Genomic DNA, 24,613 nt, shown 5'->3' with positions numbered 1-24,613 from the left:
CCGTTCCTCCACGAGCAAACACTGATGTTGCCGTTCCCTGCTTGATAGGCATTTGCCGGCTTCGTGGCATCGTCTAACTCCGAGGCTCCATGAGCTCCCTGACAGTCACTTGACCCGAGCTTGCCTTGCGGCAAGTCGCCACTCATTTCCGGGTCCTCGACTGACCTGGCCGGGCACACACCGGGTGCGTTCGACAACTGCGCGGCGCTCTGCCCGGTCGGCCCAGCGGGCCCACCTGCGCTCTCTGCCTCGGATGTAGAGCTGTTGTCACCAGGAACGCTACGGGGCACTTCATGCCCTATGGCCGACACAGTGTGTGTTTGCAGCAACGCCAGATTTTCACCGGTTACTAGCTCCGTGTCGGAGGTCACAATCTTAGTCATAGAGCCTGCAGGAATTAGATCACTCTCCTGCTTGGTTTCGGAAATTTTGGTCTCGACTGGCCCTAGACCATCAGAATTGGGCTGCTCTTTTTCTTTGCTAGCCGCCCGCAGTGGCGAAGCTGTGATCCCTTCAGAAATCTCGTTTTCGCTCCCTGCGGCATTTCCCAACAAAGAGGCGTCCGCGCATATCGGCTGATTGCCTACAGCGACCTGACTGCTCTTTCCTCCACCTGTGCTTGAGCAGGATAAGTCTTTGTCTTCCAGCACAGGCGGCCTCATCTCTCGGGACTCGGAGCAGTTCTCCCTGGCTGATTCACTGGCTCTTCTGCTCTCCTTGATCTTAGAGATCTCGAGCTCTACCTGCTGGCGTCTTGCTTCTATAACCTTCAAGACATACTTTACATCCTGAGGTTCTTCCTCGCGAAGCACCGCTTTTCCGCCATTCACTTTCGCGAGTTGAGCCTGAAGGTCCGCTAAGCGCGCCTTCGCTAACTCAACCTGGTGCCTCACATCGAGTGAGGGCCGGCATGGATAACACTCCATACCGCCGTCTGTACCCCTCAACTGTCCTACCGGCTCGAACACATGCACAGGGACGCTAACGATGCGACGAAGGAAACTCACAGTTTCGATGCGTCGAACCGCATTGCCAGCTCCTTGGCGTCGCAGTCCACCGCCACTTTCACGGGACGCTGCGATGAGCTGTCGCACGCCGCTGGTCCTGCGCCCGCTGTCGTCACTTGCTGCGACCCGCCGGTGACCGTCGAGTTCTAGACGCGCTGCGCTTCTTGACCGGACGCAGTCCCGCGTCGCTGGACTACTGCCGTGGTCCTTGCGTCCTTGCCGCCGTCTCTCCGCAGGTCCTTTCTCGAACGCTGCTGTTGCCTGACCGTCGCCTTTCTCCCTGCGTTCAATCTTCTTCCTGCGCCGTCTTACGATGGCCGCAGGATCCTGTCGACTGCGCCAGTAAAGTTTCACAGGTTCTTTCGTCTTCCTTATTGCACCAGCGGTGCCCCGCCAGAGACGGTTGGTTTCAACTCGAAGACTGAAGCTTCTTTCTTCGCACCATGGGTGCCCCGTCAGAGACGGTCTCTCGATGAGTAGATATGCAGGGATAAAGGGAATACTTATGTACAGTTTATGTACAGAAATTTACATTGCATATACAAGTTTAGGCACTCAAGACAAATTAAACGGCAAAGATATACACAACAACAAAAAGGTGGAACTGGCTAACACTAGGGGAGGCCCCTACTCGGCGTAGCCGAAGATGCGTAGCATCTCACCCTAGCGCAGAACCCCGCTTCCCACTCCGGGGCCCGGTTTTAAAGCCCTAAAGGCCCGGCCCACATTTCGTAGCACCAAATCATTCTGCATTCTTCATATCATTGGCTAATCGAGAGCATGGTCAGCCCTCCAACTACCGTAGGGTAACACCCTTTCCAGAAAAACAAACGCACGGTCGTGCCAGCATGTGCGGAGTAGAACGTTCTCTCCACCACAGAATAAAAATAAAAACAAACACAAATACACATTCGTTCCAGAACGTGCGCGAATCGGTTCCGCGGGGCGGGTGGACACCCGTACTTCCCGGCGCGTTCGCGAGCGGCCGCGTTCCAAGAAAGGAGACGCTCCGCTTTGAGTGCCCCAGCCGCGTTCCAATGACCCCCGCGAACGCTACCGATCCCTTACAAAGGTGTCAAGCACCAATAGTATTTAAACCTTGCACCAAAGCTCCTACCATCTGCGTTAGACTATACGCAACGTCAGCACACTGGAAAATAGAAATACTTTCTGGAAATACTGGAAAATACTTTCTCCAGAAATATCTTCACTTCTACCGAAACCAATTGCACCATTAATTTCTCACTCTAAACATCACTATCAATAATAATATTTTCTCGTGCCTTTGTTGGTTTCAATGACTGTTCTCTTCTTTTATATACTGCTAGCTGTATATATAAACTTCAAAGCCACCTGCACTGAAACCCAGTTGATGTCTGTCTTTCTTTCTCTGGCATTTACTTTCAGGGACTTCAACCTCGTGCTGCACCCAGACCTGTCGGCCTTTTCCGACGACTTCGTAATGACCACATCGGCTGGCGCTGTGGACGTCGATCTGTCGCACATGTACTCCGGTCACATCGAAGGTAAATTTTTCCGACGGTGACGATGCTTGCTCGTCTTCCTTTCAGTCCGACGAAGGCAGCCGATACAGCGGCCACATTTTTCCGCCCTCGTAGAACTGTTCAATCCACATTTTATTAAATATTTCTTTTTCCCACAGAAAAAATGAATTAAGTCACCTTGCCCCCAAGATACATTAACGCTTGTTGCTTCTGTAATCTGAAGAAAAAAAATGAACAAACATTCAATCTTACTTCGGTCAAATTTCTCATGAAAGAGCTTACGCAGCGCAGAGCCGATCACGGACAGAGAAAAACATTCAGACAAGCACAGCGCTGCGTCCTTTAACGTGCACTCGCACCTACTATAGCTACACTTGCTATCTAAGCATTTTCAAGAAAGTGTGCTGGTTTTGTAGGGCGCATGCAACGGAAGTCCGGAGACAAGACATCCGTGCGGTATTGTTGTTTATTCTCTGTGTCGGAAGAGTCGTGGCAGGCCACCCCGCGAGGCGCGGTCCGCCTCTGCGGGCGTGGAAAAGGATGAGGAGAATGAAAGAGCACGCCCGCAGCGCGATCACGTGCGGGGTTGTGTTGGTTGACTCACGTAAACATGGCAAGCCTGTGTCTCGCCTCCCCTTTCAGCGTCCTTCGTGAAGTTTGCGCTGTTTTCGTTGTGATGACAAGCCGACGATACCTCACGCTAGAGAGCACGTGCGCAGGAGACGTGGTAGTCAAACACGCACAATTTTCTGCCAGTGAGCTCGTGCCGTTAGAGTGCGGAAAGAAAGCGAAGCAAAAGCTGCATTGTTGAAATATACCAACTTCAGTATATTTGAATATACCAGAGAACGAAAAATACATACGCGGACACCGCAGAGACTTCCTTCTAGACATAACAGTGCGCATCAGAGGCCATCGTCCTCCAAGGGGAAATCTCTGACGCCCATGAACGAGACAGTCAGGGATGCACTGAATGCATTCGTAAACTCCAATAGCGCGTACGCTTCTGCTGAAGCTTGTGCAAGCAATAATTAGTCTTTCTCGCTCTGCATAGAAAGTTCTGTTGCCTTAGGGTGCCTTTTTACCTAACGCAGTTATCAATCGAACTAAGGAATTATCGGCTCCCATCGACTTTCCTTGAACTTGGCTGGGTTTCAGGCGCGAGTTCCTGCGAGCTGATACGCTGCACTTGTCTTTACACGAAGAGCGGCTGACTCCATGCACGAGTCTTGTTTCACGTGCAACGACAGAGAATGTGGCATAGGCTGGAGGAAATCAAGAGACCCTATTGGCTGGATGACTGAATGGATGGAAGATAAGGGAACAGGGTTGTGGCAGTTGGCACGATGCTCGGCTTTTTCTTTATTTTTGATTTAACTGTGCTATAAATTGGCCTTAAAACTCGCCAGTTTCTTTCCATACATTTTCAGTCCTACACTTCTATATTTATGTCGCCTCGCTGATTTTGAGCCACCAGTTTGAAGTATTTTAGCGAAATGGACGCCATGGCTCCGCGAACTAGTCTAAAAAGGATCGGCGAGCACGGGAACACGTTGTTTGCTTCACTGCGTGAGCAGTTCGCGTGCACATTCACTTCAGCAGTTCGCGCGCACATTCACTTTATTTTAGAGGTTTTTAGCAAACATTTATCTTAGAAGGGCTGTAACATGACTGTTTACATAATAAAGACCTTTAGAATAGGGTGGCGCAAATCGGTTAGAGGCATGGGGAATAGCGGGGGGCCAGTGCGCAGGAGCTGTACAACAGCGGCCCTCCCTCCGGTCGTTCTTCTCGCTTTCTTCTCCACAAAAAACCTGCCTTTTCACCACTCTTTTTCTCATGCGACCAAAACAGTTCTCAAGTGATTTGTACGCTGAAGGCTCCGCGGTTGAGAGGATCTATTTGCATGTATGCGTCTCCTCTGATTTTGGTACTAGCACGCACCATCGTAGGGCTTCGAGGCGTAACGCAGAGTCAACATTTATATGCTGTCGTTGTAAAGAATTAAGGGCCTCAGTTCCAGCTAATATGTAACTCGCTTTCGTTTTTGTTTTGTTTTTGTTTGTTTTTTGGTACGTAGAGACCTCATGTCTAGGTTGTCATTCCAGTTGAACTTATGACGCGTTGGTGCAGATGACCCAGGCAGCCAGGTGTTCGGATCTCTCGTCAACGGTGTCTTTCAAGGACGGATCAGCACTGGCGATGGGCGCTCCTTCTACGCGGAGCCGGCCTGGATGTACCCAGCGGTGTCCGAGAACGGCCACTCGGTGTTCTATGCGGCCGAAGACGTGCGCCTCCCGCCGCAGCTGGGCAAGCACGGCGGCTGCGGCTTTGACCGCCTACAGGCGCACTTGCACGCTCAGGACGTAGATCTGGGCGCCCACACCTCAAGCCAGCACGCTCACCAGACGCCGCAAAAGAAGACGCTGGTACGGTCCTGTTCTGTCAGGGCTCCGAAATTTACCAGGCTAATGCCGGAATTGAGTAAAATTAGGTACTGTTCGGTGTACGCCGCAGATATGGTGCGCTATGATAGGTTTCTCGTGGGATATCAGAGGCGCCACAGTAGAGAGCTCTGAACAAATTTCGACCACGTGACGATCTTTAACATGCACCATCACCTTACAAACACGGATGCTTTTGCATTCCCACCTGTATCCAAAATTCGACTGCAGCGGCTGGAAGTCTATCCCAACACCTTGGGCGCTGCAGCCACTGAGCCTCTACCGCGGCAGGTAGCCTGCGTTGCATATAAAATGAACAGTAGCATAGTAAACGATTCTGATCATTGTAGCCTGTGTTGCGTATGGAAAGAACAGTAGCATAGTAAACGATTCTGATCACTGTTTTTGATGTTTGTTTCTTGCAGCTTTACCTTGGCATGGTAATATTAACGGAGCTCGATGTAATTTCTGGCCACTCAAATTGATTGATTGATTTTTTGATTGATTGATTGATTGATTGATTGATTGATTGATTGATTGATTGATTGATTGATTGATTGATTGATTGATTGATTGATTGATTGATTGATTGATTGATTGATTGATTGATTGATTGATTGATTGATTGATCGATCGATCGATCGATCAATCAATCAATTGACTGACTGACTTATATGTGAAATCTCCTCAACTGTCGGTAAGGTAGTGGCACTGTGAGGGCAAATCAGACCCGTGTTGAAAGGCAGCGTGAACTGAAGCGTAATGCGTGTTTCCTGTGGATGTTCGTCACAATGTGAGAGGCAACATGCTTGACCTGTGCTAGTAGGTTCAACCCCTGCCTCTGGATTAGAGAGTGTTGACTTTTCCGTAACTTAAGACGTTAGTGTTCTCCTCCATGACAAGGTTTATGTGCTAGATCCCCGTTGCACGCTAACCTCTGGCCCCGTCTCGAACAGCGGAGGAAGCGGCGCTCGTCCGACATCGCCGACACGCCAGGCACGGGTACGCGGAAGCCGCTTGCCCGCCGAGGCAAGGGTCGTCGGGGACGCCCGCGCCAGGACGCCACTCATCGCCTCTGCCACCTGCAGGTGAGCTGCGCCTGCAGCCTCGTGGCTGCACTTAGCTGGTGCTTGGCGCCGTGCAGGTACATCCGGCCAATACTTTAACTGGCGTGCGCGACGGCTGCCTTTTCTGCGCTCCTGCGCTTCACAACGAAGAAAACTTGTGGTAAGCTTTATAATAAGCACGGGCTCACTGAGCCCCTGCTTAGATTTCATTTTTAGCAAGTTTGCTCCGTCATAGGCTGCAGGAGCACGGAAAACGCGGCCGTCATGCACGCCAGCTAAAGAATTGGCCGGCTGTACGTACGTCCAGCCCCGCATAACATAACCATTCTGTGTAGTGGCGATTCCGGCAAAGATATCATAATCCTGTCGGCTGCGCTAAGTGAAACATTCTTCTCATGGACACAAAGCAGTAGATATCTTATACAGAACCTTTCTATTCTACCCTCCCATCTACTTCTTCTAACTGTTAATCACCAACGGCGAATTCTTCGAAGAGCTATTACACGCACCATCTGTCTATTCTCGTCGCACCTGACATGATAAGATACTTGTGTGTTATTTCGGCAATGAAAACGTTTATTACGTATTTACTATCCAACTATTCGTTTTTTTATGTTTGTCGCCCTTCGTCGTTGGCTCACACGACGCACCACCCCGCCATCGCCGGGATCTGCCATTTGTCGCGGCGGGCGATAAGAATGGAACCGAATGACAGGAAAACAATCGTATTATTACACCGGTGCTGGCCTCCAGCCATCGTACTTGTTATCGCATGCAATCTTCCATCACCTAATGATCGACAAGACAGTGCGGTGGCTCAATGCTTATGACACTCAGCTGCTGACCGGAAAGACGCGGGCTCGGTCCCGGCTGCGGTGGTCGCATTGTGTTGGAAGCGAAATGCTTGAGGCTCGTGCACTGTGCAATGTCTGTGCACGTTAAAGAACCCCAGGTGGCCATTTCCGGCGCCCTTCACTACCGCGTCCCTCATAACCTGAGTCGCTTTGGGACGTTAAACCCTCATTAACTAATGAAACGAGCGAGAAGTATACCCAACTGCTTGCCATAACTTACGTTACGCACAAGCAGCACGTTAACGGGCTGTACACCATACGTAAAAACGAGGACAGAGAATAACCCCGACCAACATATGGCAGTCTAGACTAGCAACTGAAAGAGAGATTACTGAACTATTCGCTATTAGATCCGCCGGATCATACCTGTATCAGCATCGCTCTGTGTGTGCGTGCGTGCGTGAGTGCGTGTGTGCGTGTGCGTGTGTGTGTGTGTGTGTGTGTGTGTGTGTGTGTGTGTGTGTGCGTGCGTGCGTGCGTGCGTGCGTGCGTGCGTGCGTGCGTGTGTGTGTGTGTGTGTGTGTGTGTGCGCGTGCGTGCGTGCGTGTGTGTGTGTTAATAATAAATAACAATAATAATACTATTCACGGACTCGTTGTGCTGCTACTCATTAATAAACAGTTCGTGCACTGTGTGTCGGCGCCATCTTTTTCCTCAGCGTTAGAGCAAGTTATGGATGAAGCCAAGTGTCTTGCTTATGTATATATCTCACTCATGGGAGCTCCTGAACCACGCCGTGAGGGCAAGGATGTCGACTTCCTGGGGTTCTTTACTGCACGCTCTCATCAAAAAGGGCACAGGCAGTTTTGTACTTCTCCCCCGGCTAAATTTCACTGCCAAGACCGGTATGCGATCGTGCGAACATATGCTAAGAAGCCGAATGCCTTAGAGAACCACCGCGGTGACTGTTATTTTTAGCAGGACATAAAGACATCTCTGGCTTACGGCATGAAACCAAGGCCATGGGTGTGATCCCGGCCTCGGTGGTCGTATTGACTGTTAATTAATTGTTATCGCAAGCATTCTTGGACCACCTAACGACCCACAAGAAAGCTTTCTGAGGATTCTGTGGACACCTACTAGCCGCCGTTATCTGACATCAATTAGTGTTGCCAATTAATATGTACGATGATGTGTAATACAGTGCTATGTAATGGGTACAAGCGTGTCATTGCCTTCAAAAGGGCGCACAAGCAGACCCCTGAGCGACCGTAGGGACACTTTAACGCTATCTTGCGTACTCTTAAGATGAACGTAAGTACTACCCCCCCACCTCCAGTTTTTAGGTGGATGCAAAATACAAAAACGGCCGTGTGCTGTACGATGTCAATGGACGATAAAGAACCCCACGTGGTGTAAATTAGTTCTGTGCCCTCCACTTTGGCGTCCCCATAGTCCATGTGTCAATTCGGGACGGTAAACTCCACACTCTGATATTTTATGCGATAGAGCTCGTGCTGCAGAAAAGCCGGCGTTGGTGTCGCTTTCGTGCGAAAATCCTGATTGGTCGATAGGGTCATGACGTCACACCACATGACCTCGCATGGGATTTTCAAGCAACCTACAATGCTTATGTGGAACGACCGCATTTCTTAAATGATTTAGCAAGAGTAATTCATTTGGCTTAAAGAAATTTTTTAAGAATTTTAGGTGGGTTCGAACCCACGGTCCTAACTGATCAGCCTAATTTAGATCAGACCTTAACGTGAGTCTAATATCGTCACCAGATATGCCGACGGCCCCGCAAAGAAAACCATGAGCCAACCAGGCTGAACACATGCTGTCGCACGCCTACTCGGTTCAGCCACTTTAAAACCCTACCATATTTTGTTTCACTTCTTCGTAGTCTCGAAAGGCTTATTCATTTATTTATATGATTTATTTGTTTATTTTTACTCACAGTAGTCTCGCATAAGACTATAGCAGGCGGATATCAAATTCACGAAAAAATGGTACCAGTCGACATGCAGCATATCAGATACTGTGAAAGCACGTGGAAATGCAGGACCTCTGGGACATGAATTAAAAGTGCGTGCACATTTTCTAACGCTATTGTGATTATCGGACAAAGCGAGCGGGCGGAAATTTCCTGTGCGTTTTTAATATGCAATATCGATATCCTTAATCTATGCCGTTATTTTCTCCTTCAGTTGTTTATTTTCACAAACCCGTAGAGCTCCGAGATAGCGTTTTATTTTTTTTTTAACTATGTAATGGAACCTCTTGCTGAGCATTCGGAGGCTCGCCCGACGCAGGTCGTGGTGGACCACACGCTGTACGGCTTTTTCGTACAAGGGGCGGACGACAAAACTGCTCGGGAGCGCATCACCTCACTGGTCGGCACGCACGTCACGTCCACAAACGTCATCTACACCAGCACCGACTTCAACGGCATCGTCGGCATGCGATTCGCGATCCAGGACCTCAAGGCGAGCTCCTTTTACACCCTTTGGCAGCAAGCTACCTGCGGCAAAAACAAAAAAAAAATAAACAGCTTAGTGGGCGGGCGTTGGAGTAGACTATTCATAAAGTTACCACTGGGAACACATTTAAACTACTTTATCAATTTGTCTGAACTTTTTCAGTGATCCATCAGGCGTGAAAAGAAGAGGTCTTAATTTGTCAAATACTACAGGTCACGTTTCTAAATTGAGGTTAAACTGGATTTGTGGCATAGAGGGGGAGTGTGTGCGTGTGTGTGTGTGTGGGGGGGGGGGGGGGGTCGAAGGTTGGCTTCTGTAATTTGTTGCCTGACTAATCGGTGCTGCATACTCAACTATAACAAGATGCAGTTTTAGTACCAGACGAGACGCGATCACGAGGCGCTTCTGGTCGTTGTCTTTACCGTGTGCTCTCTGTATTCCGTCTTGATCTAATTAAGGATGTCGCTCCGGACGGACACTATCTGGAGAGCGCTCAGATGTGCACTACAGCCGCCGAAAAATCGTACAGTGAGGATTGTGGCCGATGCATAGAGAAATATGGATAAGTACGGAGAACAAATCACTCGGCCGCTAATGTCTAATATAGTATACATTATCGAATTTTTTTTTATCTGGCTGCTTCGTCAAAAAGACACCAGAGGAATTTTCGTGGTAGGGGAACTAAAGCACCATGAGACGTGGTGAGGTTTTCATGCATGCACTTAAACCCGATACTTGCAGCGCAACGAATGATGGGAGCGTTTTCTGATATATCCATGTATCACGTAGAAACAATTGTATCTGCGGCAAGACCGACTTAAAAAGAAAAAAAAAACTTTGCTAGGTTGTCCAGTAAGTCTAGATCGTTGATGGATACCGAGAGGGGCGATTTGGCGCATTTTCTTTAAACACGAGGGCAGCTCTAAGTTATCCCATGCTGAGGCGCTTGTAGATTGCGGTTTCGGCCAGCTCACGTACTTGGCCAGAGTGCGGCTACGGCCGCTTATGTTTTTTCAGCCAGCGTCCGCTTCGGCGGACGCGCTTGTTGCGACGCGCGTCTATTCTTTTCTTTCCTCTTATCTTTGAACTCTCCTCTATCTGCACGTGGCAGCGGTGGTGGCTCGGCTCGAGCCAGTCGGCAGGCCCGTGCACTTTCCTTTTCATCCTTCACTTAGTCGCAACAGCAACAACAACTTGGCCGCTCACGAACCACAGAGCTTTTTATTATGGATATGAGAGGAAACATGGCAGTACAGACTGAATGAGTCACTAATCTGCAGTTCAATCTATCTGCACGTGGCATCGGTGGTGGCTCGGCTCGAGCCAGTCGACAGGTCCGTGCACTTTCCTTTTCATCCTTCACTCAGTCGCAACAGCAACAACAACTTGGCCACTCACGAACCACAGAGCTTTTTATTATGGATACGAGAGGAAACATGGCAGTACGGTCTGAATGAGTCACTAATCTGGCAGTTCATCAATCATGGGAATCACAGGCAGTACAGAGACCTCAGCAGAATGGGCTTTGAACGGCCTGCCCTGTCAGGTCACATGTAAACCTCTTTAAAACTATTCGTCACCATAACTTATACATGTACTAAAATTTCGTGTGATTTACTTTACGCACACTTAATTCTTGCTTGCAAAGTTTGCAGAGCTTGGAGAGCTGTGCTTTGAAAGCACACACACACACACACACACACACACACACACACACACACACACACACACACACACACACACACACACACACACACATACACACACACACACACACACGCACACGCACACGCACACACACACACACACGCGCGCGCGCGCGCACGCACGCACACACACACACACAGAAAGAGCTCGTATTGGTACTGAACATGAAAAATTACATTCGGTTTTAGGAAAGGTTGGTTGGTTGATTTATGGGGTTTTAACGTCCCAAAGTGACTCAGGCTATGAAAGACGCCGTAGTGAAGGGCTCCGGAAATTTTGGACCACCTGGGGTTCCTCAACGAGCATTGACATCGCACAGTACACGAGTTTTAGAAAAGTGACCACTTCTATAAACCATCAGCGACTTCCAGGTGGGCTAAACAACGTGACATTGGGGAGAATTTTTGTACATTGCCTGCTAAACTGAAATGTGAATAACTTGTTTCTCGCCCTTTAATGCGAGGAGCTGAAATGAAGCGCGCCAACAATTTTTTCGTAGCCACTCTTTGTCATTAAGACATACCTAATCAAACTATCGTCCAGTGCTACTAGAAAATTTGTTATCCTATCTGTTTTGAGCTATGAATGAGGCTCAATAAAGTATTCACTTTTAATTAAACAACGAAAGTTTGCTTTAAGTGTGTAAATTTAAAAACTCTCTTGGCACTAAAATATTGGCCCTCGATATACCTGGGTAAGCTAAATGCAACTTAGGTGCGCTAGCACGATTGCTCTTGTTTAGCTTTGTTTATCTTTCCATAGCTTTTTTTTTAGCTCTAAAATTCGAGTTGCATTGAAATGTTCTTGCAATTGTTCCTCGGCTGTCCTCTTGCGAAAAGCCGCCTGGGCTTCTCGTTGCTATTCGAGGCGTCGTTCCCTCTGTTCAGTGGTCTCTGAAGCCATTTGTACTCGCGTCTCTACTGCGATTTTCCTCTTCTCTGGCGGGTTGATCATTCGCTTCTTTTTTCTGGCGCCTGCATATGCACACTACCGCGTTTCTCTCTATTCATCTATTTCCGCATCCCATTTAACAGGTTTATACTGTCTTCGCCGCTCTGCTTCGGCTTGCCTCCTCGCATGGCGCTCTCAGCATGGCGCTGTTCAGCTCACTGTAAACGTCTTTCGTCTTCGGAATCGGTCGAAGGACCGGCTTCATCCATTACTTGCCGTTTGCTGCACTGCACGTTCCTCCAGCAGCTACATCACTCGGCTCTTCTTTGTCGCATCTGCATGTGCACACAACCATGTTTCTCACTCATTTTCACTTCCGCTCTCCGCTGGGCTGCAGTTGGCGCGACACCCTCCTCCCATTGGCTCCAGTTGGCACGACTCCCTTCTCTCATTGGCTGCAGCTGGCACGACGCCCTTCTCCTATTGGCTGCAGCTGGCGCGACGCCCTTCTCCCATTGGCTGCAGCTGGCGCGACGCCCTTCTCCCATTGGCTGCAGCTGGCATGACGCCCTTCTCCCATTGGCTGCAGCTGGCACGACACCTTTTTCCCCTTGGCTACAGTTGGCGCGACTCCCTTCTCCCATTGGCTAGAGCTGGCACGACGCCCTTCTCCCATTGGCTGCAGCTGGCACGACGCCCTTCTCCCATTGGCTGCGGCTGGCGCGACGCCCTTCTCCCATTGGCTGCAGCTGGCGCGACGCCCTTCTCCCATTGGCTGCAGCTAGCACGACGCCCTTCACCCATTGGCTGCAGCTGGCAAGACGCCCTTTTCCCATTGGCTGCAGCTGGCGCGACTCCCTTCTCTCATTGGCTACAGCTGGCGCGACGCCCTTCTCCCACTGGCTGCAGCTGGCGCTACGCCCTTCTCCCATTGGCTGCAGCTGGCACGACGCCCTTCTCCTATTGGCTGCAGTTGGCGCGATTCCCTTCTCCGATTGACTGCAGCTGGCGCGACGCCCTTCTCCCATTGGCTGCAGCTGGCACGACGCCCTTCCCCCATTGGCTGCAGCTGGCGCAACGTCCCTCCTAGCTTACCTGAGTTACTCCGAGGCTTCACCCGGACACAACGGCTTATTCGCAAGCGACACATTTAGCGCTAGCGCGCTAAAAATAAAGTTGCCTTCCGCTCCTCCTTGTGTCCCACAAATACTGCGTTGAAAGCTAACGCTGCTGGTGCCTTGTCCCCAGTGTTGGCCTCTTTGTGCGCTCTTTCTGAACTGTAAATTGTCAACAAGCCCATCATACAGGCCACGGTTCTTCTATGTTGCATTTGTCGAACGATGTGCTCACGCACGCGTCAGGCCAATGCGTAGTAACTCCGAACATTGTAGAGCCTACGAATATGAGCTGATTGATTTGGTTTCTGCATTAAATAAACATTAAAAAAGCTTACATGAGTACGTCCTCCTGTGTACAACAAACATCCGGCGCTGCTTCTAAAATGAAATTCTGATTCAAAGATTACGCTTATCTTCAGTAGTTCGAGAATTAATTGGTACCAACTGATTAGATAAATGCGAAACAAACAATGCGACCACGATTGGTGCTGTGCGAGTTCCATTGAACAACATACACCAGTTATTTTTTTTTTACGTTTCGCTCTCGTTACGTGCTACACACGATCTGAACGACTGTGTCCTCGTAAGCAATTAAAGATATCGGTGCTTAGTTTCTCTCCGCAAAAGACATTTTCATAATAACGGCTTTAAATAAACCAAGAATGGTACATTATCATGCAGAAAATTATTATCCCACAAAACCTCTACGAAAAAAATGGCAGTGGTTTAGCTCTGGTTATACCTTAAGGATTGCGAAAGCAATGGGGAGAGAGAGAGAGGCGATGGAGAGCGCGCGGCAGCGGCGGCGTCCCCGGCACGCTAGCTATGCGCTGCTACTGAGCATGCGCAACTTTCGAGTGCGGCGGCGGCACCTCTGGGTCACCGGCGCAGCGACGGCGGCGGCGCGCCAGCTGTGCGCCGTGTGACGTCACTGCTCCTCGCGCATGCGCAGTATAGCCTTGCCTCAGCTCATCGAAATGGCTCGGCGACTCGCAGAGTGTTGCTTTCGCAACAAAATTGAATTTCCCCTCGATGGCTGCCATTCGAGCTGGTGTGTAAGGAGGGTGCCTTTCCGATGCAGATCAACGACACACAAGCCTGCGAGGGTCATGATGCGGCCAGCAACCCCTTCTGCCGCCAGGACCTGGACGCCAATCTGATGCTGCACTTGTTCGCAGCGGAGAATCGCAACGACTTCTGCCTCTCGTACGTCTGGACCAATCGAGATCTGGGCGACGGTACCCTGGGCCTCGCATACCTGGCGTACCCCAACGGTAATCAGCATGCAGACTCCTCCACAATGTTTCGCATAACATGAGCGGCGAATGTTTCTTGCGTTCGGGCTCCGAATACCGCTCACCCAACTCAAGCTGAGCTTGCTTTCCCCTTCTAGCCTATGAGAAAACAGTTCCACGTCACCGTTTGTGCTCTCATTCAATGAGTGCCCAGGACTAACCTCCCGAAAAGTGAGCCAGAGTGCTACGGATTGGCCGGCTGCAGAGAAAGAGGCGACAGCTAGGACCACTGATAAAAGCCGATGAAAACGCGCTGTTACCTGAAACCTGTTCCTGCAAATCTAGACTGAAAAGCAAACGCCCAGGCCCGCAACGCCCGCTGCCGTCTCCGACTGTCGCGGCGATTAAGCTAATGCACGGGCCAACTCTGTCGTCGTAGTCGTTTCTCATGATTTACCAGTACGCTGATTATGGCCACTCAGGAAATGACCTTACGTAGCAAAAACTCTCTTAACTTCGGCCTCAATTCACAGCTTCAGCTGTAAGGTCGATCTTCTCCGTCCTCGGAATGGGTCATCCCAACTGTTCAACGTGAGTATACAAGCAAATCACAAATTGACTTCAAGTGTGAAAACATGCAGGCAGCTTTGTTCATGATTGGTCGCCGCACAGACTTATAGCGATATTTGCTTTGATTTCCTATTGTGAGTGGGGATCGGATAAAGCGCGGGTGCAAGCTAGACACAATCATATATTCCGAGTGAATCCGTATCACACGTATCACCAACCTTGTGTGAATTTATATTACGTATCAGTAAAACGATTCAGTCTAGTCGAAGCTAGGGCTGGCGTCTGTTGATCCAAATCCACGTCAGTGCAGAGGCATAAAAACGTTTTCTAGCTAGCCAATTCCAGCGTTACTGCCTTGTAGACTCTCAGGACTGACCAGCGCTAAATCACTGATAAATTGAAATAGGTCGGACACTGGCCAACAATGAACTATTCTTTTGTACCCACAATGACGTGAATCCTCATAAATTTTCACTTGCCCTAGCTTTCACTAGGTTGCACAGTTTAAATGGGACAAAACTTGGCTGCATGTTTTTCGGATCACTTTAAGCTGACCCTGTCCTTACATTCACTCTGTTTCCACGTAAGCTGAAGCTGTATCTTCGTTTTGCCGCATGGTCCTGACCGTGCGCAGAGAAGCTCGGTGGTGCGTGCGAAAAGATGCGGTCGGTAAACACTCGCGAGGGCATCCGGCGCATGGCGCTCAACACGGGCGTCGTGACCTTTCACCTGCATGGCGGGCCAGTTGCCCTGGCTGTCAGCGAGGTCACGGTGGCGCACGAGATAGGTCACAGCTTCGGCGCCATGGTGCGTATATACCTTTCTGCTTTCGCATTCCGCTTCTAACTCACAAAACTGTGCTGCGCGGAGGAAGCTCATGCTCGCATCAGGGGCAAAGCACTGCGCAGCTAAGGACGATTCTGATTGCCCGCCGCTTTGGACGACGTATTGTTGGCCATCAGGACAGGCCAGAGCACAAGAGCCGGCATATATAAACCGGAGTTCAGGTTCGCCGAGTTCCCTTTTGAAAACGGCAGTAGAAAACAGGATCAGACTCTCCTGGTAGATAATAAACAATGCGAGCAAAGTGGTAAAGCGCTGACCAATTGAGAACCGGTCCTTTTAAAGAGACGAGCGAACATCACCTTGAATCTTCCGTCGGTTTCCTTCATTTTGTGGACATCCGGTACGATACGTTGAGGCTTTGAAAAAGAAAAATGAACCGTTCAATCTTGCAACACTGACATGCAATAGGCTTTGCCCAGTCGCAATATGAAATAAAAAAAATGACAGACGATTACGACAGCCCACCGACCCACCGAAGGCTCCCTTGATATTCTCTGGGAACAGATGATAAGGGTGGGATGTGGGAAGCAGGAAGTGAGTTGAAAGATAGGGCTTTTAGATAGACGTTTAAACCAATGCTTCAAATGGGACATAGCGCATTTTGAACATTTCGTGGGAGGGATATCGCCAAGTCAGTGCTCAGTGACACGCTTCACGCTGGCTCAGTGCTACGCATCACATTTGCGCAGCACGACGAGACACGCTCATGCGCCCCTGGCGGCGCCACCGGCAACTACATCATGTACGCGCGAGCGACGACGGGACTGATGCCGTTCAACCGGCGCTTCTCGACCTGCAGTATCCAAAGCATGGGCGCCGTCCTGCACTCCATCCTCAACAGCCTCTACGATAAGTCGATGTGCTTCCTGTGTACGCACTTCATTTCCCCTCCTCTTCACCCCTCCCTCTCTCTCTCTCTCGCTGTCCTGCTCTGCGCTGTCGCGAGCGTCTTTGCTGCAATCGTGCTATGGACGATTGCCACACACGCTCGAAAATTGTTGCCTACACTACATTTTGCACGGAGTGCTTTCAATGGCGACGCACCAACTACCCGGCATGCTGTAAAAAAATAATTACTTCCCTTCTTCTTTCAAAATAAAAGGCAATCCGGTGGCGCCGGCACTAACCAGAAAACGACACAAGATATCCGATAACAGTTACTTTGCTTACGTTGTGAAATGTACGGGTGCGGCCAAAGTATTATGGAGCATACTTCGGCGTTTCAGATTTTTGAAGCGAAAAGCTTCACTACGCGGGTCAGAGGCGAGCTTCGCGTGAGCACAACTGGTGAGTTATGCGCATGCGCGAAACCGAGTGACGTCGCCCGCCACGCAGGTGGTCGTTCCTCGCCGCTGCCGCAGCCCTCGCCGCCGCCGACTCCGTCGCCTGACCTTTCGGCGCAGCCGCGCGCTACTGCGCATGTGCGTCGCCTCCTCGCTGTCGCTACAACTGCGCGCTTCGCCTCCTCGCCCACTGTTTGATCTTTCGTTGCAGCCGCGTCTTGCCCGCGTCGCAGCCGGCAACCCTCCTCTCCGCATTCCCGCGGGCAGTTTTAACCTCGCCGATTTCCGTCTCCTCCTCCGCCTCCGTACAGACACTGTGTGGACGGCCGTCAAACCAAGCATAACTGAAGCTTTTCGCTTGTATATCCAGGCTTAACCAGAGCTAAGCCACTGCCTAAATTTTTCACGCGTTCCGCAGAGAAGTGAACTAAGCGTGACGAAAATTTTCGCACGTTATAGAAATTAGCTAATGGCCCCACATTTAATGACCTCCTGGCGATTTTTACGGCCGTGCACAAAAAGGGCAGACAAGAGCGAAACAAAATGGCATAAGCACCGCTACGTCAATCTGGCTCCATTTTGTTACGGCAAATCTTCCATGCGCTTTGTGTATAATAAAGCGACCATAGCGGTCACTTCGTTATTTAGCTCTTGCGTCCTGTTTTCACACTGGAGCTCCGTAATGTTTAGCGCACCTGTTGCACTGCGCTGTTTATGCCGCTGCTCTAGAAAAGTATTCATAGTGATTCTTCTTTCGGTACATGCGTTTCCGCTTCGCTAATAACTAATATCGGTCCTGTCTTCCATGACTGAACTATACGCGAAGTAGTAAGAAACCGGACGCGCAGTCACTGCATACACCAGAAAAAAAAAAAAAATACGGCTACCGCATGTACAGTGGTGAGCAGCCTTGTCTAGAGCGCTTGAGCAGTGCGCACTTGGTAACAAAAACCGAAATTAGAGAGCAGCCCCTCATTACAGGGCAAAGTTTTCGTGCCTGCTTTGTTTACGAGGCTATCTGGGAGGTACTTCCGTGCAAGCGTTGCAGCTGGACCATAGAGGCTGCCACAAAATCTGGATTTGTTTGCAAGGAAGTGCACCGCCCGAGCGCTCTAGACAAGGCTGCTCACGACTGTACGCCAAACGATGCACGGAGTCGCCGTGCTGTTGCGTTGCTATCGGTGCAGCCGCGCAGCTCTGCCCGCGAACAAAAAAAAAATCTAACCCATGTGAAATCAGTCTGCCTTATTCCATTTGTCGTGTATACTCGTGTCTCTATTAATATACGAAATTCACGGGACAATGCGCTTTCAACTCCAATACGAATGTTAAACTATAACATTTGATTCATGTTCGAAACTTTTGAATGCTCTGACAACTCACTCCCAGAGGAATTCTGACAATCGTTAACCTTTATTTTTACAACGTGATGTTGAAAGGCACACTCAAAAAGTCGAGATGGCTCGACGAAGAATGTGGCCCGTATTCCTTTCTCCATGCGCTGACGGACAGCAATTTTACTGTGCAGTAATGTACCCAACAATTCTGGACAAACGCATTTTTGATCGGGATGCGTTTGATGAACGCAATTTTTTTTCATATCATGTAAGATTTCACTATACCAATCAATATATCCACAGATCACCCGAAGGCAGTCTTGCTTTTTTTTTGTTCTGTTAACGTTTTTGGTATTGTCAAAAGCGTTCCCCATTGGTTCTCTATGGCAGTCTTAACTGCTCGATGCGATTGATGGAAACGGTTTAAAAGAAATATTTTGCTACATATCAGAAGAACCTCTTATAAAAATGGTCTATAGACAGTCTATAGACTTCTTATTGACTCTATTGACTTCGTATAGATATTGCTTTCTGTCTTTTCATAGTCTATAGACTGTCTATAGACAAAAGTCTACTAAAAGTGCATGGCCATAAATCTATAGCTTGTCTATAGTCCGTCTATGGCATTTGTATTGCCTATAGACTGTTCTCTAGGATTTGTTTATAGACAGTCTATGGACCTGATAGACAGAAGTCTATATACACTCTATAGACTGTCTAAAATTTTTTTGTAAGGGAATGGAGCACTATCTTCAATATTTTCGTCAGAGTATATTGCAATATTCTAATTTTCAAAATTTTTATCCGAGAAAGTTAGACGAATGTAGGGGGCGCTGCCTGTTGCCCTCAGGCAGATCAGGAAAGAATTTTTCTATGATAACTCAAGAGGCAGTGCCCTACTTTTTGAAGCTAGATCAGGGTGTCTTAGAACGCGCAGCTACAAAAAGAAATTTAACGAAGAAGATGACACATGTGCAGTGTTTGGTAGATCTGTGGAAACAATTGAACACCTCATAATCAAATGTGATGGTATCCATCCGGATGTCGATGCAGGCACTGTCACTCTTTCTGAGGCCCTAGGGTTTAAAGATAACAATGGTCATGTAAATAAATCTGCAGTGGAAGTCAGCAAAAAGCGATTGGAGGATTGGTGGCTGAAAAGCAGAGATGTGGCATAAGGTTAGAATTGTAGGAAACCGTAGGCAAAGGTGATGGATAATCTTAATGAGAATTGCCATCACAGTAAACAAAAAAAAATAATAAATAAAGAAAAGCTGAGCATGGTGGCAATTGCCACCACCCCGTTTCAAAGTGGGCGCTCCTATCCATCCATCCATAGACATGATGTAGGAGGTCTCCTAGCGGCCTCTACTCGTGCCGCATGCATGCACTCTAGATGCCATTGTGCCCGCGGTCGTGTGCAGCGCACCAGGAGTCCTTCTGTGGCAACAACGTGCGCGAGGAGAGCGAAGACTGCGACTGCGGCTACAAGGAGCACGACTGCCGCGACCAGTGCTGCTTCGCGCGCAAGAACTCGGAGGGGGCGCGAGGCTGCACGCTCCGCCCCAACGCCCAATGCAGGTGCGCCGCACGGGCCTATAGAGGCACCTGCTCGGGCACTGGAACGGACACGGTGAAAGAAACACGGTTCCCACTATAGTCCTTAAAGGATAACTGGCGACGACTTTATCCACTTTTGCACCTAGTAAAAATCGACTCGATGGCTATTTCTGCTGACACTGATGTTTGTTCGGCCGCAGAGCATGCTTCTGTTGCTGAGAAAGTTGAACGTAAGAATTTCCGCCGTCAGTCGATTCAGTCTTGCCACGTGAGGACCGAAAAATGCTCCGTAGTCATCGTTTGGAAGTGAATACCGGTGAAGTGAATAGCCTCAGGGATCCTCGCGAAAAAAAAATGTTGATATCACCACATTTAGCTTGAGAGATTAGGCCGAGGGTGGAAATACCTATTTTTCTTTTTAGCCTTTTGTAACTTGCAAAAGCTCCATTTGTAGTGAAAGTCGTCTCTGTCATCAAAACAAGGAGGCAGTCACTCGATAGAGAACAACTCCAATTTCTCCTCAGTGTCCCTTAACCTTCCTCGTATACGCATTTAATCATTCCTTTCAACAATAAAGATTTCCCTATTGGGGGAAATAATTTCCTTTCCTCAAAGAATAAGCGTAAAAAAATCATTTAGAGGGGCACGTACGCTTGAGGTTCGGTGTAAACGTATAAACAAGCGCACACTAACATCTCTACGCAGGGAAAAGAACTAAGTGAAGTCCAAACTACCACACTACACTTCCCTTCGGGGTATCTCCTTACTTATATGACGCCTTAACGCTTGAAAGCACATTAATCCCGGCCCTATTCTGCGCAGCCCATCTGCCGGAAGTTGCTGCACTACGGACTGCCGCTATGTCAGCGCGAACCATCGCTGTGCAGCTGAAAATGACTGCAACCAGGCATCATACTGCAGATATCCTTTGCAAAGACCTTGCCCGGTCGTTATGGACACTACACTAGAATACTTCGGTATTATTCGAGGCGAAATATGAAATGGTCACCTCGTGTAGCTTTGCAGGCAAGCTTTGTGGTGGCGTTGGTCACGACCTTGTTGGGCGGCCTCGATTGTTCTAAATCGTTTCGCCGTAAAGCGAGTAACGGCAGTCCTCCGCTGGCTTTTCTGACAGTAGAACAGGGTGAAGTCGGGAGTTTGAGCACCCTCAAGATCGCATACATTGCAAACGAAGGTGACAGGTGCAGGTGGTCTAAGTCATGTCACGTCGCCCGCTGCGCGCGTCATTTGGCATCTAAAATAAGTCACAAAGAAAAAGTATGACATTCAGGAAGGGCGGAAAGCCTTGACGGAGAGTTCTCCACCGGCGTGGCAGCCCAGTGCCCGGAGCCGCCGCACAAGCCGAACCTGACCGAGTGCAACCACGGCACTCAGGTCTGCCAATCCGGCCGGTGCGAAGGCTCCGTCTGCCAGAAGTATGGCTACGAGGACTGCCAGCGCGTTAACACGGGGTCCCGCAACAGTCCCCTCGAGATGTGTCTCGTGGACTGCAAGCAGCCTGGTGAGTGGACATTCCGAGTGACGTCACGTATTTCGCGCGATATCATGGTTAGCAGGGGAACGCTTAACGAGCGCCGGACTTAGAATTTATAAGCAGTAAAAATCTACTATGCGTCCTCCTTTTTTGTTACGTAGCCCTTGCTCCTTATATTTTAGCAGCACAGCTCCCCAATCTGTTAACACGCACTTTTTTCACGCTCGTGACTGAGGTGTTTTTTTTTTTTTTTGTAGCAAGCGCCATACCAAGTTTCTCAGCATTTTATAAGCTGGCGCGGGAGTCACTCCTTTGATCAGCTATACAATAAGGGCTTGACGCCACGCTAGAAGTCCCAATACGCCGCTTCTACATTTCATCCAACGAACAGCAAGCCACTGCCGCAGTTCGCAGCATGCGATGGGAATGACAAAGCGTCACTCGTTTCGGGCCTCGGTGCTTTCCTCAGGAAGTGCATTAGCAAAATGGCGGCTCTTCTTCTCCGGCGGTGCAGGAGTGGATGGCCCCTGCCTGGACACGTGCAAGGAGTCCACCCTGGCGCCGCTCTGCAACCGGAGGCGCGAGCGCGGCGCGGCGTGCGACCAGTTCCGCGGCTACTGCGACGTGTTCCGCCGTTGCCGCACCGTGGACGAAGGAGGCCCACTGGCGCGCCTCGAGCAGCTGTTCGTGCCCAACAGGCTGCGCGACTGGATCAAGGTGCGAGCGCCTTCTGGCAAACCACCTATTCGCCGTAGACAATCTGGTGCTGCTTATACACCAGTCGTACCAGCGTGCCAGGTCACACGTTGCAAGAGAACACTTGCGCAGTCGGGAATTGACAACTTGCAGAATTGCGGGCAGGCTGGTATACAGAAAGGTTTTTCTTCCCCCCAAAATTGATAGTTTTCACCCCTTGCGTTTTCACCCCCTGTTCTGCACATAAGGAAGGAGGGGGGGGGGGGGGGGGGGGGGGGGGTGCGAAGAGCGAGTCGCCCTCTACCGCAAACTATGTGCAACTCACGTAGCAAAAACAACTTTTTTTATTATTATTGATAAGCTATAGACTGGCGCTGCATAGTGAGGGCAGGACACCATTGTACCCTATCGATGAATGCCCACTACGCGCGACCTCATAAGAAAGTGGCAACCGTCAGGGGTTCATCCATATTAAAGGGACACTCAGGACGAGTCAAACTATTGATCTCTGTAAAAATTGATTCTTTGGCTATCTTGGAGTACGTTGTAGTTTGTACGGCAGCAAAAGACGCAGTCAAGACTGAGAAAATTAAATTCAAATTTTTCCCCTAGATTTAAAGTAGTGACGTCTACACCAAGGACCGATTGCCACTATTTTGACGTGAATGGCCCAGTAGCCCAGCCGTAGCGCTGCAGCGCGCTACGCCACAGCGTCATACACCTCAAAACGCTGGCAGCCCGTCCTTTTCGGTAAGGACGTCAAGGAGTCAAGGACTAACGTGAGCAGAGTCGGAAAGATCCAGAGACTCATTTTTTTTATTGAAAACAATAATTTCATAAAGTTTTCCTCGGTGTCCCTTTAACGAACATTTTGTTCTTTATGCAAACTAGCGAGTAATTTGGCGGAAAGAGCCGCCAGACGGTGTCCTCTCACTGACGGGTTATATCGCGGGTTCAACGAAAAGAGATTTCGGTCTGCTTGAGATTCTTATCTTGTTTCCTTTTTTTTTTCTTGGAAACCTCGCCTGCTGTGCGCAGCGCTACACGTGGCTGGTGGCGCTGCTGTGCGTGGCCTTCCTGGCCGGCGTGCTGCTGTTCATTCGCTGCTGCGCCGTGCTCACGCCCACCAACAACCCGAGGCTGCCCAAGGCGAAGACCTTCAAGGAGAGCGTGCAAAACCCCATGGAGCTTCTCAGGGTATCACTCGTTGCATTTTCAAACCACTTCCGGCGAATTTCGTCCTTGAAATCTAAATTTATGAACTGCGGAACGGAAGGCACAGCAAGTTGGTATACTTTCATATTAAATGCAGCAGCGCTAACGGGAGAAGACGGGACAGAAAAGAGGCGGAATGCACATCTGTGCTGGGCGTCCAGTACGAACGCACTTATGTCTACTGCTCAGTGCAGTTTTTGTTTATTGTAGTCTTTCCACTGTCTCTTGCTTTTATCTTGCTTTTTTATATGTTTTCCAAGCGTAAATGTCTTCGTAACCAGCTACTTTATTAAGGACAATACAACGATGCCTCTATCGTCTGTAGCTAAGAACGCGGAAGAAATTCATCGCAAACTCCAACCCGGATGATTGGCCGCTGTCCACCTCTTATTATAAGTGCGTTGACGGACGAGTTAGTGATTTAATCTGGTGGATGAACGCCGCGCAAATAAACGGAACAGAAGAAGGGGAGACATACACCGCAGCTCCGTTGTGTCTCCCCGTCTTATGTCCCGTTTGTTCATGCTGTGTTCTTTCACAATCTCTTCTTATATCTATCCCCATTTTGTATCTCATCGATATTTTTTTCTGCAGTTTCAGTAATGCGCGCTAGCATGCAAGTGCTCACTCACTGATGGCTGCATCTTTCTTTCTAATTCCAGGCTGCTTCGGTGTAGTCTCGAAGAATAAGGACGCTTCTCTTCATCCTCCACGATATGCACATTCTTTCATGCACGACAATTCATTTAATTTATCAGTTGTACGTAGTTCATGCCGTTATAACTTCACCTGCCATTATAAGCGCCTGCTGGGTAATGGAATGTGGTCATAATATAGCGTATATTAAACGTTCCTCAGAATCGAACGCTGCGCGCAATCTCGCGCTCGCAGTATAGTATACTAAATCTTAGCGGAAAGGTGGCATGCATCAGATAGAATACTTTCTCTCAGCGAAGCATTTTTAACTCAACACTTTCGCCTTGAAGGCATACTTGTTTGCTATTAATTTTCATACATCTGGCTGCAGCTGTCAACACGATGCACACTATTAGAAAAGAGGAAATGTACACGTATTTCCCCGCAATTTACGGTACTGCGCTTGAGAGCATATAAATACGACAATTACGCATGCCATGGGAAGTTCCAAGGCGGCTTCGGACAACACGAACTGAAAATTGCACGCCCCGAAGAGCAGCAGAACCGTGCACGTCAACGGGCCAACAAAACATGCTTCAGCAGCGAGAGGTCAGATAGTTTCAACCTTGCCAGTTCATCCGGCTGAAGCATCATTCGCTCCTTTCTAATTTCTTGGGCTCACTCATGGACCACGTTCTTCCCAACGCCATTTCAATGGAATAAA

At 49.3% G+C, this 24,613-nt stretch overlaps 1 protein-coding gene across 1 annotated transcript; it reads left to right on the top strand.

Annotated features, from left to right (window-relative positions):
• Positions 1 to 2,418: 2,418 nt before the first annotated feature.
• LOC149339969 (disintegrin and metalloproteinase domain-containing protein 10-like) lies at positions 2,419 to 23,930 on the top strand. The gene is made up of 13 exons (XM_089551030.1): positions 2,419 to 2,533; positions 4,646 to 4,941; positions 5,913 to 6,044; positions 9,133 to 9,306; positions 14,098 to 14,290; positions 15,456 to 15,628; positions 16,357 to 16,537; positions 19,712 to 19,868; positions 20,670 to 20,768; positions 21,173 to 21,369; positions 21,857 to 22,059; positions 23,077 to 23,244; positions 23,916 to 23,930. Exons 1-13 carry the CDS (start codon positions 2,470 to 2,472, stop codon positions 23,928 to 23,930), a joined length of 2,052 nt encoding a protein of 683 aa, XP_089407156.1. The 5' UTR covers positions 2,419 to 2,469.
• The last annotated feature ends 683 nt before the right edge of the window (positions 23,931 to 24,613 follow it).

Source organism: Amblyomma mixtum, chromosome 6 (assembly GCF_055824585.1).
Source record: "Amblyomma mixtum isolate Tamu chromosome 6, ASM5582458v1, whole genome shotgun sequence".
Classification (NCBI taxonomy): domain Eukaryota; kingdom Metazoa; phylum Arthropoda; class Arachnida; order Ixodida; family Ixodidae; genus Amblyomma; species Amblyomma mixtum.
Note: the sequence above shows the minus strand (reverse complement) of the source record. Positions and strands in the feature narration are given on the sequence as shown.

Bases quoted from the DNA above. Each gene is read 5' to 3' on its own strand.
- LOC149339969 (XM_089551030.1), top strand. From the start codon at position 2,470: ATGACCACATCGGCTGGCGCTGTGGACGTCGATCTGTCGCACATGTAC. The intron at 14,291-15,455 runs GTAATCAGCATG...GACCGTGCGCAG, and splicing joins ATACCTGGCGTACCCCAACG to AGAAGCTCGGTGGTGCGTGC. The intron at 15,629-16,356 runs GTGCGTATATAC...ACATTTGCGCAG, and splicing joins GTCACAGCTTCGGCGCCATG to CACGACGAGACACGCTCATG.